Source organism: Aotus nancymaae, unplaced genomic scaffold (genome assembly GCF_030222135.1).
Source record: "Aotus nancymaae isolate 86718 unplaced genomic scaffold, 86718_ANA_hifiasm-v0.15.2.pri h1tg000002l, whole genome shotgun sequence".
Lineage (NCBI taxonomy): Eukaryota > Metazoa > Chordata > Mammalia > Primates > Aotidae > Aotus > Aotus nancymaae.
Genome location: NW_026988413.1, coordinates 15,958,732 through 15,976,843, shown reverse-complemented (window position 1 = coordinate 15,976,843; position 18,112 = coordinate 15,958,732). Strand labels below are relative to the sequence as shown.

The following is an 18,112-nucleotide window of genomic DNA, read 5'->3' as shown; positions in this document are numbered from 1 at the left end:
AAAGTGGGAAGGGAAGCAAGTCACCAGAGGCCCTAAGCAAAAGATTATTTCACATCAGGGATACTTTGCCACAATTTTCAAGGGGGAGTAAAGTTGCTGCTGTATAATGAGGGCAGGGAGGTGAATGCATGAAACCCAGAGGGACACTCTGGGCATCTCTTTTTATTGCCATGTCCAGTGCTAGTGTTAATGAAAGATGACTGCATTTCCAACCAGGCAGGGCCCAGAACTCAATTCCCCGGGAATGAAGATCGGATCCCCACTCTACCCCCTGCAAAAACAAACCAAACCAAAAAGCCTAGCTCGAGGCCAGGTGCAGTGGCTCACGCCTGTAATCCCAACACTTTGGGAGGCTGAGGTGGGGGAATAACTTGGGGGAGGCCAAGGAGGCGGATCACTTGAGGCCAGGAGTTCAAGACTGATCTGGCCAACATAGTGAAACCTCATCTCTACTAAAACAAAAAACAAACAAAAAACAAAAAGCCTAGCCAGCTGAGGGCTGGCCTGAAGTGAGGAGGCATGAAATGAATTACAGAGGGGCAAGTCAGAATCACAGCCACAGCCCAGAAGCAAGTGGCAGAACCAAGAACTGCAACATCCACTCGTGTTTCCCTTTTGTAAGGTCACATGCATTTCTATGTTTTCATTTAATTCCCTTTGCTTCCCTGTAAAATTTGCCTTTAATGTTCTGCAGTTTCAGTCTGATGTGTCTGCTGTTTTTGTTTGTTTGTTTGTTTGAGACAGAGTCTTGCTCTGTCACCCAGGCTGGAGTACAGAGGCCTGATCTCAGCTCACTGCAACCTCCGCCTCCTGGGTTCAAGGGATTCTCCTGCCTCAGCCTCCTGAGTATGTGGGATCACAAGCGCCTGCCACTGCGCCCAGCTAATTTTTGTATTTTTTTTAGTAACAATGGGGTTTCACCATGTTTGGCCAGGCTGGTCTCAAATTCCTGACCTCGAGTGACCTGCCCGCCTCAGCTTCCCAAAGTGCTGAGATTACAGGCATGAGCCACTGCACCCAGCCTGCTGTTATATTTTGAATACTGCCTCTTCCCATCTCTCTACTCTCTCATTCTGGAGCTCCTATTAGACATCTGTTGGATCTCATTCTGTCTTCCAGCATCTTAACTCTTATTTATATTTTGCCTCTCTTTTTTCTCTTATTGCTGTATTTGGTGAATATCCTGACTTCTGCCTTCTAGTTCAATACTTTTCTCAACAGCTGCATTTAATCTCCTGTTTAACTTGTCACTGAATTTTTCATTTTAACAGCTATGTGTTTTTTAAATTTCTGAGTATTATACTGAGTTCTTTTAAAAATTTGCTATTTTGTTTTCCTTTGTGCCTTGTATTCTTCTTAAGGTTTCAATTTGTATATCTTTAGTAATGATTTTGATCATTTTGAATTACTTTATTGCAAACTATAATTCAATTATTTTAAGTCTGTGGGGTTCTAATTCTCCTATGGTTTTTTTTTCCTCAGTCACTCAAAGTAAATCATTTTTTTCATGTATTTTGTGATTTTTAAAAATTGTGACATCGTTAGAAAGTCTTTCAAAAAAATATGAGACTCCTTTTTGACCTGGTGTGGGAGCATTCCCCCAGAGACCTTTATGTTTTCTTCTGCCAGACACTCAAAGCTATTATCAGTCTGGGACCAATTTTTATATTAACTTTCCCAGTTTTGAGACATCTGTACCACTGAGATAACGTGTATTCAAATCAGGAAACCCAATCTAGGCACAGATTTGGTGTTATCACTTATTAGGAAAGTCTTTCTCCACCTAGAGCTCGGGCCGGGACACACAGCTTCCTTGTCATCTTTCTACATTAGTGAGTGGATTCCTCCTCCCCGCCCCAGTGATGGAGTCAGAGGTTTTACTTCCAGCTCTCTGACTTTAGAGGACCCAAGTTCTCATGTCTTCTGTCTCTGTGGGTGCCAAGACATAGCTCCTAGATTGTTGAGCTGGAACTTTCAAGTCAGGCAATCACATCATCAGCTCATGTATTTCCATTTTAGCTTTCAGGTCCTGCTGATTTTCTGGCCCCACGGGATGAAGCTTTCTTTATGGCAGATTCAGTTATGCACTATGAATCCTCTTGTTACGTTTTACCCAGAATTTCTAGGTATCGGAATAGGGAGACTTTTTAGGTCTACTACCTTGTCAGAACCAAAATGCCAAAAAAGTCTTATAATGATGGTGAGTACCTGTTGTTCTCCTATACTTAGAGCTATCTCCATGGGCCCTGCCTTTTCCTGAACGTGCCCTATACTTAGAGCAATTCATAGTTAAAAGAATAAGAAAATTCAAAGTTTTTATTGTATGGTAATTTATTAGGATGACACTACCATAATTACTATTTTGTTTGAAATTTCGTTTCCCCCCCAAAAAACAAACAAACAAAAAAAACTGCTGGACTCAATGCTCCTGGAAATGAAAAAAAATAACTTACCAAAGTAAAAACAAACAAAAAAAATCATTCCAGGTAGAATTTTCCTTTTCTTATTCCAGGGTACATAGAATTTGGGTTACTCCTGGAGACTAAAATTTACAAAGCCATATTGGAGACTGGGCTTGTTACAATCAATGTGGGCCCTATCTTTGTTCCTACTCACTGTCATATTAAACAGGCAGCTGGAAAGTGCCGACCAGGGCCTAGCTGGAGTCAGGAGGAATAAGTGGCAAAAGATGACAAGATGACACATTAACAAGAGGAGTCACATCAGGAAAAGGCAGGGCCCGTATAGATCACGGGTGACAATGGCAGCACAGAGGGTTCTTATAAAATCTCATGCAATAATGTGAAAAATATTCTGTCTCCTAGGAACCTGTTGGTTTCTTGAAAGGCCTCATTTACATGTTTCCAATCTGGCAGCAGTAGATTCAGTGGATATTAAAGGTCATAATAAGGAAAGGATTTTGAGCATAAATACCACAAGAACACCATTTCATATTTTTTTCCTTAGGGGAAACAACTTAGTCTAAAGAAGTATCTGTATACAAAAAAAAATGAGCAAATAAACCAAGATAAGTGTTAAAAGAATTTGTACTTAATTTTCCACGATCAAAGTACTGACTCTGGGAGCATCTATTCCCACTAGCAGATTTCACTGGAGATGCTACATATAAGGTTACTAATGGTGATAAGAACGCTATATCATTTTTTCGACCTTTTAACTGTATTTTAGTGTTAGTGAATCTATAGAAAAAGAGCATAGCACAGGTCCAAGGTCCAGGGAAATGACTGGAGGATGATTTTAGGAAAAACAAAAGGTTAAGCATCCCGTTGATGTCAGCTTGCTTTCTTCTGTCATCGATTTTCACCCTTAAGACCTTGCCATTGGCCAGGTGTGGTGCCTCACAACTGTAATCCCAACACTTTGGGAGGTTGAGGCGGGTGAATCATGAGGTCAGGAGTTTGAAACCAGTCTGGCCAATATGGTAAAACACCGTCTCTACTAAAAATACAAAAATTAGCTGGGCATGTTGGCACGCACCTGTAGTCCCAGCTACTCAGGAGGCTGAGGCAGGAGAATGGCTTCAGCCTGGGACATGGAGGTTGCAGTAAGCCGCGATCATGCCACTGCACTCCAGCCTGGGCAACAGAGTGAGACTCCATCTCAAAAACAAAACACCTTGCCATCATTTTTTTTTTAAAAAAAAAACACTGTCCTCATTATTTTTCCTATCTACCAATATGGCCTATGGCTTGCAGTTTATCAGGTTGGTGCTCATGGCTCCAGAGAACAGAAAACCCTGACTCTAGCCTAAACAATAAGGGAATTTATTATTTCACATAATAGGATGTCTCAGAGTTTGGGCAAACTCCAGACATAGTACAACCATTTAGTTCCGTGATGTCACTGAGGACCTGGGCCCTTCATCTTTTCCCTGTGACAGTCTCTGTGAGTTGGCTTTGCCCCGGGGCTGGCTCCCTTCATGGATGAAGAGTGACTACAGCAGTTTCAGGCATTATGTACACATATATGATCCTACGGGAGAAAAGTGCGACCATCTCTCTTTTTTAAAAAAATAGCTTTATTGAGATATAATTCACATACCATACAATTTTCCCACTGAAAATTTATGTTTCACTGGTTTTTAGTATATTCATAGAATTGTCCTACCACCACCAAAATCAATTTTTAGAACATTTGCATTAATCTAAAAACAAATCCCATACCCATTAGCAGTCATTTCCCACTTCGCCCCAACCTCCCCGCAGCTGTTGTCCGAGGCAGCCTCTAATCCATGTTCCATTTTCATGCATCTTCCACTTCTGGCGGTTTCATGTAAGTGGAGTCATACACTATGTGGTCTTTTGTGACTGGCCTATTTTGCCTACCATAATTTTTTTTCTTGTTCTTTTTTTAAGATGGAGTCTCACTCTATCATCCAGGCTGGAATGCAGTGGCGTGACCTTGGCTTGTTGCAGCCTCTGCCTCCTGGGTTGCAGAGATTCTCCTGCCTCAGCTTCCCAGGTGACTGTGATTACGAGCAAGTACTATCACACCCGGCTAATTTTCCTATTTTTAGTAGAGATGAGGTTTCACCATGTTGGCCAGCTGGCCTCGAACTCCTGACCTCAGGTGATCCGCCTGCCTCAGTCTCCCAAAGTGCTGGGATTACAGGTGTGAACCACTGCACCCAGCTCATCTAGCCTAATGTTTTTAATGTTGATTGCCATTTCTTTCTTGAATGGAAATTTCCCTTTTAAGAAGAAGGAAACTATTCCTAGAGATCTCTCAGCAGACTTCCTTTTAAGACTGTTCTAAATCGAGCGACATGATCTATTCCTAATCTAGTCACTGGAGGTGGAAGAGGAATGACTGTGATTCCCTAAAGTGAGCGTAAACCAACCCCTGGCAATGGGGAATGGGGTTATCTAGTCACTTGCTTTGTAGTTGTAGGCAAACGGGCTGGGAAGGTGAACAGTAGATGTCTGAACAGAATTTAGTTCCTATTAGGAAGGAAGAATGGGGGCAATGAATGTTGGGTAAAGAGATAAAATGCACAACACACTTTAATAATACAACATAATAGTTACGAATGAAGCTAAGGATTAATGGTGAAGGAGGCTTCATTTACCTTTGGTTTATTTATACCACCAGTCTTCCTTCCTTCCTTTTTGTTTTGCGCCTGTAAGCTTCAGACTCTAGAGCCGTGGGTTCACCAACCACTCCAAATCCTACCCCTGCGATGGATTTTATTATACCACCAGGTTGAGTGAAGCTGACCAACTTGAGGGGCTTCAGGGAAGTAGCAAGGCAGGGAGGGGTAGCTGAGAAGTGAGAGCCACACAGCCCCCGCTTTCTAGGTAATCAATTGACAGCAATTCGGCACGCCAGCATGGCTGTTCTAGCTGTATGCAGTTGATGTAGCAACTGAGAGGGAGGTTGCAAGTATGAGAATTTTTTATACACATATAAAAAATTACATATCTCTGTGTATCTTGTCAGTGAGCAAAAAATTACAATGTGGGACTACCTTAAACCTTGATTCTTTCTCTCTTGTCTCATGTTCTTGAACACTCTTCCACAGTAGGAGGCAATCTGATTGGAGAGTGAAACACTCTTTCTTGTTGAATGACCATGGCACTCCTGTCTTAGTTTCTTCTCACCCTATTTCTAGGCCAAAGTCATTTCCCTCTCACATCCTTAACAGCAGATTCTGATCCAAGGCCAGGCACGGTGGCTTAAGACTGTAATCCCAGCACTTTGGGAGGCCGAGACGGGCAGATCACCTGAGGTCAGGAGTTTGACACCAGCCTGGCCAACATGGTGAAACTCCGTCTATACTAAAAATACAAAAATTAGCTAGGCGTGGTGGCCTACACCTGCAATCCCAGCTACTCGGGAGGCTGAGGCAGGAGAATTGCTTGAACCTGGAAGGCAGAGGTTGGAGTGAGCTGAGATTGTGCCACTGCACTCCAGCCTGGGCGACAGAGTGAGACCCCGTTTCAAAAAAAAGAGAAAATTAAAAACAAAACAAATTCTGGCTGAAAGAATGTTATGTTACCTCAGGATTGGCTCTAGACAAATGAGAAGCTACTGGGATGGTCTGCCACCGTATTTGGAAAATGCTAGAGATCTTGAGATATAGTAAGACTCTTCCATTCCTTAGAGTTACTGGATGTCAGTCAGTACGTTTCTTCACTGCTCTCAAGGGAACATAAATTCATTTTATAAGCTGCAGCCCATACTTAAATGTGTTGCTTATTTCAATATGCAAAAAGTATAGTATTATATGTGGCAATGTGTTAGATGTGAAAAGAGACACAAGTCCCTGTCTTTGACAGTGCAAAATGTTCTTCTCTGAAGATCCCAGGCAGAGCTGAAGACCAAGGCAAATTCCAAATAGCTTTTCTCCTCCCTGGGAACCTCACTCAGCTGTTAGCGATCGTGAACAAAGAACATGGAAAAGGAAGTATATAACCAAGCCCTTCTCTCTGGCTGTGCACATTCGGATCTGTCTTTGGTCTTCTCTGTGGCATGAATGTGCTGTTGAGTCTCAGGGACTTTGCCCGAGGTGCTGTTACAGGCATCTAAGGACCAGGGTGTCAGACCTGAGTCTTCTCTGGCATCGTAGATCCTCAACATGAATTAGCAGAGGAACTCTCCAGGACTGACTATGAGGGGGAACTCATGTCAGTCCTTGACTAACCGTTGTTTTTTTGTTTTTTTTTTGAGACAGAGTTTTGCTTTTCTTGCTCAGGCTGGAGTGCAATGGCACAGTCTTTGCTCAGTGCAACCTTCGCCTCCCAGGTTCAAGCAATTCTCCTCTCTCAGCCTCCCAAGTAGCTGGGATTACAGGCAGCTGCCACCACGCCTGGCTAATTTTTGTATTTTTAGTAGAGACAGGGTTTCACCATGTTGGCCAGGCTGGTCTCAAACTCCGGACCTCAGATGATCTACCCGCCTCGGCCTCCCAAAGTGCTGGGATTACAGGCTTAAGCCACTGTGCCCAGCCTAACAGAAGCTCTTGGGGATGCCTAAGTCAGAGTGTCAGGTTTCTTTTGGGTTGCAGGAACCCATTCAGGAATGGCTAGAGCTTGAGCCAGATTATTCTGGAGTCTGTATGCATCCTAGTAAAATGGGATTTGGAAGACAGTAGAATTGGTATAGGTCTCCAAAACTCCAGCCTACACATCTACCTGCAGCTGTGTATTCAAATTCCCTTTATCTCCTATATTTCCATTCTTCTGATAAAAATATATGATGCATAGCAGAAATAAGTGATGCAGACTAAAAATATTGCCATCATTCAAGAAAGGGGCAGGTCAACAAGAGCATGGCTATCAGGAAAGTCTGCATAAAAGTGAGCTCTGCAGGAAGGATATGATTAGGATGGGCAGAGAGGAGGAATGGGACACTGGAGGTTTGTACTGGGGCTAAGTGTGGGACTTCACAAATGGCCTTACACACATAAAATGATAATGTTCTCAGTCCCCCCTAGTTTACAGGTGGAAACTCAGGAGAGAGGGCTAGAAAGTTCCTGCTACTAATAGTGTGGCCCAATGAGGATTATTGGTGCACCTGGCATAAGGAATATGTTTACTCCACTGTAACCTCACTGAGTGTTCACATTTTTTTTTTTTTAAGCATTCACCTAGGGAGACATAGGTAGGATGCATGTCTACACACATAGAAAATGCACAGATTAGATAGCAAGCTCCATGGGGCAGGAACCATGAAGGGCACTGTACCTGAGCACACTCCCTGTGCCTGTTGCGGAATCTAGTGCCTCCTAGCACACACTCAAATGTTGGTTGACTGGCCGGGTGTGATGGTTCACGCCTGTAATCCCAGCACTTTGGGAGGCTGAGGCGGGTGGATTATTTGAGGTCAGGAGTTCGAGACCAGCCTGGCCAACATGGCAAAACCCAGTCTCTACTAAAAATACAAAAAAATTTAGCCGGGCCTAGTGGTGCACACCTGTAATCCCAATTGCTTGGGAGGTTGAGGCACGAGAATCACTTGAACCTGGGAAGCGGGGGTTGCAGTGAGCCGAGATTAGGCCACCGTACTCTAGCCTGAGTGACAGAGTGAGACCTTGCCTGGCCGAATGCTGGAAGGAAGAAGGACCTGGCTTGGTCCGCACATCAATTTGGGGGGCGAGTACTGAGTGTAAACTGGAGGTTGGGATTGGCCTGGCTTCTCCGTTGCTGTCTTGCTCTCTAGAAGCCATTCAGGCACTGTGGCCAGAGAGATGTGTGAAATGGAAACCAGCCCCACCAGCCCCTGACTGAACCCCCTCAATGCCTTCTGGCTCTGTGTAATGTCACATCCAAACTCCTGGCCATCGCGGCCTGTCTCTACCTCTCCAGGGTTCTCGATTGGCCTTTCTCCTTAGCTCTCTCTGCCTCGCTTCTGAGCTTTTGCACAGGCCCTTCCCTCTCCAGGCTCTCTCTCTGGGATCTTTGGTTCAGGTGCTCCTTCTTGACACTCAAGTCTCAGACCAATGGCCCCTTACTCAGAAGGCCTAGCACAGGCCGCCTAATTCCACGCAGTTCTCCCCCAGCCTGCCCTGCCTTCCATCACCCGGTTTCATTTTCTTCGTGGCACGGAGCACCATCTTCAATGGCCTTGTTCATTTAGTTAATTTATTTTCCGATTTAGTTCCAGGTGCTAAAACAGTGTTACCTTGTCAGGCTTCCCATCAAATATTATTACGCAAAGGATGGATGGATGAAAGAATGAGTGAGCCAATAAACGAAGGATCACGGGGAAAGGCAGCCACAGGGCGGCAGGCCCAGCCACCCCCACAGTCCCTGGGCGGGCGAGCCGGTTCCCCCGACCCCCGGCCCGGCTCGCGCGCGCTCTCAGCCCCGCGGCGGAACCCGAGGGCGGCGGTAGCGGTTTCCCTTGAACAAGCCGGGGAATCTGGAGGGAGCACACAGGAAAGGCAGAGCAGCGAGCGGGACCAGCCGTGGTGAGTGCAGCGGCGCTCAGGCGGGGAGCTGATAGCGGGGAGCAGGAATCGGGCGTGCGAGCGGGGTGGGAGTGGGGAAGGGGGCCCGGGGGCCCGGGGCGCTGGGCGGAGCCTCCGGAGCCGCGCTGGGCCGGGAGCCGCGGGGACCCGAGCATCTGGGGTTGTGGGTGCGGGCGGCGGCGCGGCTTGAGGGTAGGGGTGCGGGCCTGGCCGGCGCGGCGGGGAAGGGCCCCGCGCACATCCCGCGGTCAGTGCGAAAGTCAGCTGTCCTGGGTTCGAGTTCCAGAGCTATCGCTAACTTGTGGCCCCTCACTTACTCTGTCCCTTGGGCTTCAGCATAGTCCCTTGCAAAATGAGGCCAATAGTATCCGATCCATTGATGGATTGGTTGGTTCATACATTCTGGCGTTTTACTAGGTTCTGGTGCTGCAGATGGATAGACAGAACTTACCCATGAGGGGTTCACCCTCTAGTGAGAAAAACATTTCCACCTGGATGCTCCACAGGCGTGTCAAATTCAGTATCCCCTAAACCGCACTACTTTCCTCCACAAACCCACCACCCAAATCTAAATGATTGAAGTCACTATTCAATCAGTCACCCAACCACAAAAACCTGGCTTGGTTCCTCCTCTCTCACTTCCTATAGTCAGTGGACCACCAAGTGCTGCCAATTTCTATTTTCTCAAAATTTCCAGATCCATCCTTTATCTTGGTTTGTTCTTTTAGGTGCCTAGAGATTGCGATGGCAGTTACTTCCTAATGGTTCTCCTTAGCTTTAATTTTAGCTACTTCCACTTCATTTTTCATTCTGCTATAAAGCGGTCTTTTAACAGTTCAGATATGATTGTATCACCCACCTGCTTAAAGCCCATTAAAGATTTTTCATTGTCTTCAAAATAATAGCCTAAGTCCTTAGTGTGGGTTGAAGGTATTTTCTAATCCAACCTGGTCTTCAATCCTTTATCTCTAAACCACTGTTTCTCAAAGTCTGGTGTAGCAGTGACCTCCATTACAGCCAACATGTTATTAAAAGTGAAGATGACAGCTGAATTCCAGAACAAATGAGACTCTTGGGGAAGGGGGCAGTTCCCATGATTCTGTGTTTTTAACAAGTTCTACACTAAAGATTGAGAACCCCTGTTCTAGACACTCCAATTTTCACTCTGCTGTTGACGGGCTTCAGGACACACTGACCCAAAATATGACATGTTTGCATTAGAGGAAACAATCGAAGCAGGAAGGTCACTTTGTGGCTTCCCACTCTTCTTCCCTGAAGCAGGCCATAAAAGAATTCTTTGACCTTCCTCTGTATAAGACCCTCCAGTGAGAGGTGCTCATCCTGTCAGTACAGGATGGAGGAAAGGAATGCCCTCATCTTTGAGGACACCGGCACACTGAGAAGAATCTGAACAAACAGGCCTTGCTCAGTTCTCTCCACCTTATTACCATTAGATCATACCCCCTTTTTCCAGTCATACTTTTCCATGGCTGTCCACACTTCATCAATCCTAGCATGAAAATACACGAATTTACCTGTTTCTGGGTATTAATTTTCTTATGAAGTTTCCTGTGTCACCTAAAACTTACATTAAATACATTTGTATGCTTTTCTCTTGTTAATCTCTCTCTTGTTACAGCTGTCTCAGCCATAAAACCTAATGATGGGTGAGAAAATCTCTTCTCCCCTCATTTCCTATGTATGTTTCTCTCAATGCACTTTGCTGTCTTTTATGCCTTTGTACACTCTCAGTTTGGGCTGCTGTCAAAAATACCAAAGACTGGGTGGCTTAAACAACGGACATTTAATTCTCACAGTTCGGGAGGCTGGAAGTCCAAAGTCAGGGTGCCAGCATGGTTGAGTGCTTGGTGATAGCCCTCTTCCTCAGTTTGCAGGTAACTGTCTTCTTCTGTATCCACAATGCAGAGAGAGACCATCTCTGTACTGTCTATTCTTTAAGGACACTAATCCCTTTCATGGTCACTCTCATGACCCAATTATCTCCCGAAGACTCTGTCTCCTACTACCATCTCATTGGGAATAGGGCTTCCACATCAGCATTTTGGAGGATGACAGCATTCAGACAATAGCACACAAAAAGCTTCTTGATACTTTGGTGACTCCTCCTCATTCTTCAAGCCTCAGGGCAGACTTCCCTGACTGCATCACTCCCCCAGCCCTAGACCAGATTAGGTTCATTCTTGCAGACGCTCACAGAGCCTGGCGCTGACTCCTCGACCTTTATCCCACTGTACTGCAAGCATAATTGTATAATTGTGTTATCCTTGTGGGTTTGACAGTTGTGAGCACTTGAGAACAAATGAGACCCATTCTTCTCTGCCCTCACTCCCAGCACAGAGCCTACCATGTAGGTGTTTATTAAAGGCCTCTTGAATGAAGGAATGATTTAGGGCCAAAGCCTTTGGAATCATGTGTCAGCCTGATGGTGTGTAGGATTCACAGGAAGATGGCTCCTTGGCGCTGCCTTCACTGCTGCTTGCTATAAGGATGTTTTTTTCCCTCGAGAGGAATTTTAACGAATAGGATTTAAAGGGAGTAATAAAAGAACTGGACTCTTAAGTGGAAACAGTTGTTTTTTTTTTTCTTAGTCTATATATCTCACTAACAGATAGTTATAAAAATTTTTGCTTAAATATTTATCTAGAAAGTAATTAAGTTCATTTTCAAAAACTTAGAAAGTACATTGCAATTTTAAAAATAAACATCACCCACCATTCCACAACCTAGAGGGATCTACTTTAAAATTTTGTTTTTGAGCCAGGTGTAGTGGCTCGTTTGTAATCCCAGCAATTTGGATGGTCAAGGTTGGAGGATTGCTTAAGCCCAAGAGTTTGAGGCCAGGCTGGGCAACATAGTGAGACCTTGTCTCAAAGAAAGAAAGAGAGAGGGGGAGGGAGGGAGGGGAAGAAGAAGGAGGAGGAGGAGAGGAGAAAGAAAAGAGAGAGAAAGGACAGACGGAAGGAAGAACAGGGAGGACAGGAAAAGAAGGGCAGGAGTGGTGGTATGTGCCTGTAGTCCCAGCTACTCGGAAGGCTGAGGCAGGAGAATTGATTGGGCCTAGAAGTTATAGTGAATTACAACTGCGCCACTGGACTTCATCCTGGGTGACAGAGTGATACCCTGTCTAAGAAAAATTTTGTTTTTGTTTAATTCTATTGGTGTTTTTTTTTGATGTATACTCATGTTTGAACATAATTGGGATAATTCCTGCTAATTTTACTTAACATTATCTTTTGAGTTTTTTCCACATCAGTAAAAATTTTGGGTAAAAAAATATTTAATTGCTATATCATTCATGCAACAAATATTTCTTAAACAGCTATTGTGTGCCAGATCTTACTTTAGGCATGGGATACAGCAGTGACCGCAACAATGTCCTTACTCTCATGGAGTTTACATTCCAGCAGGATTAGGCTAATAAACAAACTAGCAAATGAATATAAGCATCATCAAATAATAAGTCTCATGAAGAATAAAGCTATTCTATATTGTCACTGTTTTTTAGTAAAGTCTTCCTAATTTACCTTCTTTAAAGGAGTATATGAGTGTCTATCGTTTTATTATGTCATCAGTGAATACGATCATTTAAAAATTTATTTTGGTCAATAATGATAGTTCTTTGTAGTTTGCATGTCTTTGAGTATTCAGGAAGTTGAACGTTTTTCCATAACCATGTGCATTGCCTCTTGATTGAGTTTTCTATGCATGTTTTCTGTTTCTCTTCCTATTGAGGACCTGGTGTTTTCTTCACTTTTGATCTAGCCCTTTCTATTATTAATGTGTTTTGGGGACTCTTATATTATGATGGAGAGACAAATGTATACTCTTAAACAGTGGTAAAGTCAGGCTGCAAGGAGTTAGAAAAACCAGAGGAAGCCTGGAATTCCCTTCTTCTCTTTCTGCCCCTCCCTCTTCCATTACGATGAGGAAAAAGTGATCAGAGAGAGAAGTATAGTTTAGGTAGAAATATGTGAAGGAGGAAAGAAAGGTGGATGTGTGGGTGGGTGAGAAGATGAAGATGACGAGAATAGAAGGGAGAAGATGAGCTGAGGCCAGAGGAGAATTGGAAGGGGTAAAAGGAGTGAGTGGGGAAAAAAAGGAGTGAGAGAGGATAAAAGAGTGGAAGTCAGAGTAATAGGGACATTATGTGATGACTATGGATAAATTTTATATTTTTTTCTTTTTCTGCTTCTACTAACCTAGAAAATCTCCAGAAGATGACGGTGTTCTTTAAAACGCTTCGAAATCATTGGAAGAAAACTACAGCTGGGCTTTGCCTGCTGACCTGGGGAGGCCATTGGCTCTATGGAAAACACTGGTAACTATCTGACAGCCCTACCCCACCTTTGCACCTGCAGCAAAACTGCCCCAATAGGGCCTCAGGTTAAAACCTTGTTCAGCTGTGCTTATCTCTATGAAACTTGTGGTGTAAAAGAAAAACAAATGCTATTCAAAGCAGAAACAAAGACTTCTTGTAACCAGAGCTGGAACTACATGTATACTCATATCCAGTGGATAGAGATTAAAGTAGTGAGATCAGAAAGGAAGCTATTTTTATTCATTTTATTTGTAGTTGAAGAAATTAAGACATCCTAGAGAAAGATAAGTCCTTTCCCAAGTTAGTAGTGTGAACCCCCACAATCTGAGACTGGTCTCAGTCAATTCATTAAGTTTATTTTGCCAAAGTTAAGGACGCGAGCCTGTGACACAGCCTCAGGAGGTCCTGACAACATGTGCCCAGGGTGGTTGGGCACAGCTTGGTTTTATACATTTTAGGGAGCTAGGAGACATCAATCAATATATGTACGATGAACACTGGTTTTGGTCTGGAAAGGTGGGACAACTTGAAACAAAGGCGAGACAACTGGAAGTAGGGAGGGAGGCTCCAGGTTATATCTACCTATGACTATTCTGAGTAGCCTCTCCAAAGTAGGCAATCAGATATGCATTTATCTCAGTAAGCAGAGGGATGACTTTCAATAGAATGGGAGGTGGCCTGGTGCAGTGGTTCTTGCCTATAATCCCAGCACTTTGGGAGGCCAAGGCAGGTGGATCATTTGAGGTCAGGAGTTTACCAGCCTGGCCAACATGGTGAAACCCTGTCTCTACTAAAAATACAAAAATTAACCAGGTAGTAGTGGTGTGCACCTGTAATCCCTGCTACTCAGGAGGCTGAGGCAGGAGAATTGCTTAAGCCTGGGAGGCGGAGGTTGCCATGAGCTGAGATTGCGCCACTGCATTCCAGTCTGGGTGAGAGAGTGAGACCCTGTCTCAAAAAAAAAAAAAAAAAAAGAATGGGAGGCAGGTTTGCCCCAAGCAGTTCCCAGCTTAACTTTTTTCTTTAGCTTAGCGATTTTGGGGCCCCAAGATTTATTTTCCTTTCACAGTAGTAAGCAGGGACTGGACCCTTCATGTCTCCCTGGGATTTTATTCCTTCCATTTCTTGCTATAGTCTCTTGATCTATCATCGAGGGACTCTTACTGAATTTGCTTCCTCCATCCCCTGTGACTATCCCATCTATCCCAATAGCCTACATTAATTTAAATGAGAAGTAGACTTTCAAACCTTTTGTTTAAATAAAGAATTCAAAGGAGTCATGGTTTTTATTAGTCTTCATGCATGGAGGGAGAAGAAAGTGCCAGAACTCCTCTTCTGGTTCAATATGGTAGTAAGATTTAAATAAACAGAGAAGTTCTGTATAAAATTATACAAATTATGAAGACAGCCAATCAAATTGCAGTCTTTTGGGGATTAAGGACTACATTTTAAGTATGTAGCAACACTGAAATCCAGATGTCTTAAATGACTGCTTTGTTGAACAGAAAACAGAACAGTTACTCTTTGCATTAGAAGTCTCCGCATTGGAAAAGAGATTCATATTGATATTTTGTGAACACTTTCAATTCACCACTGTGAGAATAACTTTATGATACAACATGATGTCTGCTTTTTTTTTGCAGCTGTGAAAAAATTGGAATATATTCCCCTTCTTTTCTTTCTAAGTATTGTCAAGGCCAAGCACTCACATTCCGTTAGCCAGCATCTAAGGAAAAGAGCAGACATAAGAAGCTTAAAATTTGTAATTAAAAAAAGAAAAGGACAGAGCAGATATTTTAACAAAGGGAGCATGAAATGTTTGGCTGCTTCTTTTTTTAACTACACTTGAGTCCTCAAGGAAAGGCTAGGATAGCCCCTTTGCAGGAGCATTCAATCTAGGCCATGGCTAGGTCAGTCAGGGGGAATTCCCACCCACTGAGGATTACTGCTGTTTCTACGACTAGGCAAAGACTTGAAGAACTGTGTGCTCTGTTCAGGATGTCTTTAGAGGAACCATAGTAAGTTCTTGCCCATGTAGTCTTAAGACTTTAAAAAAGGACCATTAAGTCTTCAGGACTAACAGAGGCCTCATTCTAAATTGGATCTGAAACAGCTTGAACCAGAAGTGTGGGGACAGCCTGGAGGACTCATTATGCTCTGTTTCCACCCTTGTCATTCAAGGTTAATGCCCCAGATGCAAACTCCCATTGTCCTGCTCTTCTTTTTCTCAGACTGTTCTCTTGCATGAGTTGGTACTATTTAGCCTTTTTAAAAAATTGTGCTAAAAAAACACAGGACACAAACATTTTCACCTTAACCATTTGTAAATCTACAGTTGGGTAGTGTTAAGTATATTCACATTGTTGTTCAACAGATCTCTAGAATGTTTTCATCTTGCAAAACTGAAACTCTGTACCTGTTGAACAACTGCCCATTTTCCCCTCCCCTCTGCCCTTGACAACCACTATTCTGCTTTCTGTTTTTAGGAGTTTGATCACTTTATACTTTAAGTGAGTCATATAGTATTTGTCTTTTTGTAGTTGGCTTATATAACTTATAATGTCCATAATGTTTAAATTTACCTTTTTTTTTTTGAGACAGAGGCCTGCTCTGTTGCCCAGGTTGGAGTACAGTGATGTGATCTTGGCTTACTGCAACCTCTGCCTCCTGGGTTCAAGTGATTCTTCTGCTTCAGCCTCCTGAACAGCTGGGACTACAGGCGCGTACACGATGCCCAGCTAATTTTTGTATTTTTAGTAGAGATAGGGTTTCGCTGTGTTGGCCAGGCTGGTCTCAAACTCCTGACCTCAGGTGATCCGCCTGCCTCGGCCTCCCAAAGTATTGGGATTACAGGTGTGAGCCACTGTGCTCAGCCTATATTATCTTCAAATGTAAAGATATATTCTTTACATTTAAAGGGGTATGGCCTTTATATCTGTCAATGGACGTTTTGGTTGCTTTTACCTCTTGACTATTGTGAATCATGCTATAATTAACTTGAGTGTGCAGATACCTCTTGGAGATCCTGTTTTCAATTATTTTGGATATATGCCCAGAACTGGAATTGTAGATCATATGGTAGTTCTATTTTTAATTTTTTGAAGAGCCTTCGTACTGTTTTCCATTGTGGCTACATCATTTTACAATCCCACCAACAGTGTACAAGGTTTTCAATTTCTCCACACCCTCATCAACACTTGTTATTTTCTGTTTCTTTGATATGGGCCATCCTTATGGATGTGAGGTGATAAGTCATTGTGGTTTTGGTTTGCATTTCTCTAATGATTGAGGAAGTCGAGTGTCTTTTCACATGCATGTTGGTTATTTAAAAATCTTTGGAGAAATGTCTGTTCAAGTCCTTTTTCCATTTTTAATTGAGTTTTGTTGTTGTTGTTGTTGTTGGCTTGTAGGAGTTCTTTATAGATTCCAGATACAAATCAGTTGTGAGTTATAGAATTTGCAATATGTTGTCTCCTATTCTGTAGTTGGCCTTTTTATTGATTGTATCCTTTGATATATACTGTTTTTAGTTTGGTTAAGTTCTATTTGTCTGCTTTTGCTTTTGTTTGCTTCTGCTTTTGGTGTTATATTCGAGAAACCATTGCTAAATCCAGAGTCCTGAAGCTTTTCCCTGTTTTCTTCCAGGAGTTTTATATTAGGTCTTACATTTAGGTCTTTAACAGATTTTGAGTTAAGTTTTTTATATGGTGTAAGATAGGGGTTCAGCTTCATTATTTTCCATATGGATATCTAGTTTTACCAATATCATTTGTTGAAGAGACTATCCTTTCCCCATTGTGTGGTCTTGGCATCCTTGTTGAAGATCATTTGACCATATAGATGAGGATTTATTTGTGGGCTCTCTGTTGTTGGTCTATATATCTGTATTTATGCCAGTACCACACTGTTTTGATTACTGTTGCTTTGTAATATATTTTAAATTCAGTAAGTATGAGGCTTCCATCCTTGTTCTTTTTCAAGATTGTTTTGGATATTTGGGGATTTCTTGGGATTCTGTATGATTTTTGGGATAGCTTTTTTCTATTTTTGCAACAAATGCCATTGGGATTGTAGAATAGACATTTTAACAATATTGAGTCTTCTAATTTATGAACGTGGGATGTCTTTTTATTTAATTGTCCTCTTTAATTTTTTCAGCTTGTGTTTTATAGTTTTTAGTGTATAAGTGTTTTTGTTTGTTTGTTTTGTTTTTTGACGGAGTCTTGCTCTTGTTGCCCAGGCTGGAGCACAGTGGTGGGATCTCGGCTCACTGCAACCTCCACCACACAGATTTAAGCAATTCTCCTGCCTCAGCTTCCTGAGCAGCTGGGACTACAGACATGCACCACCACACCCAGCTAATTTTTTGTATTTTTGGTAGAGATGGGTTTTCACCATAAATTGGCCAGGGTAGTCTTGATCTCTTGACCTCGTGATCTGCCTGCCTCAGCCTCCCAACATGCTGGGATTACAGGTGTGAGCAACCATGCCCAGCCTAGTGTGTAAGTCTTTTACCTACTTGCTTAAGTTTATTCCTAAGTATTTTATTCTTTTGACACAATTGTTAATGGGATTGTGTTCTTAATTTCCTTTTCAGATTGTTCATTGTTAGCATATAGAAATAAAACTGATTTTTGTGTGTCATGTATCCTGCAACTTTGCGAATTTATTAGTTCTAACTTTTTTTTTTTGGTGTAGAATCTTTAGGGTTTCTACATATAAGATCATGTCATCTGTGAACAGAGATAATTTTACTTCTTCCTTTCCAATTTAGATGGCTTTCTTTCTTTCTCTTGCCTCATTGCTCTGGCTAGAACTTCCTGTGCTGGGTAGAGTAGAGT

At 42.8% G+C, this 18,112-nt stretch overlaps 1 protein-coding gene across 4 annotated transcripts in view; it reads left to right on the top strand.

Moving 5' to 3' along the window:
• AGK (acylglycerol kinase) overlaps positions 1-18,112 on the top strand; it is a 150,620-nt gene that overhangs the window by 33,419 nt on the left and 99,089 nt on the right. For 2 of the 4 annotated variants that reach the window (XM_012447481.3, XM_064372839.1), the window contains exons 1-2: positions 8,848-8,932; positions 13,157-13,271. In XM_012447481.3, coding sequence (XP_012302904.2) covers positions 13,171-13,271 — 101 coding nt within the window. In that variant the 5' untranslated portion in view covers positions 8,848-8,932; positions 13,157-13,170. Of the gene's footprint in view, positions 1-8,847; positions 8,933-13,156; positions 13,272-18,112 lie in introns of those variants that run through there. The other 2 variants (XM_012447482.3, XM_064372837.1) reach the window with 1 other exon arrangement.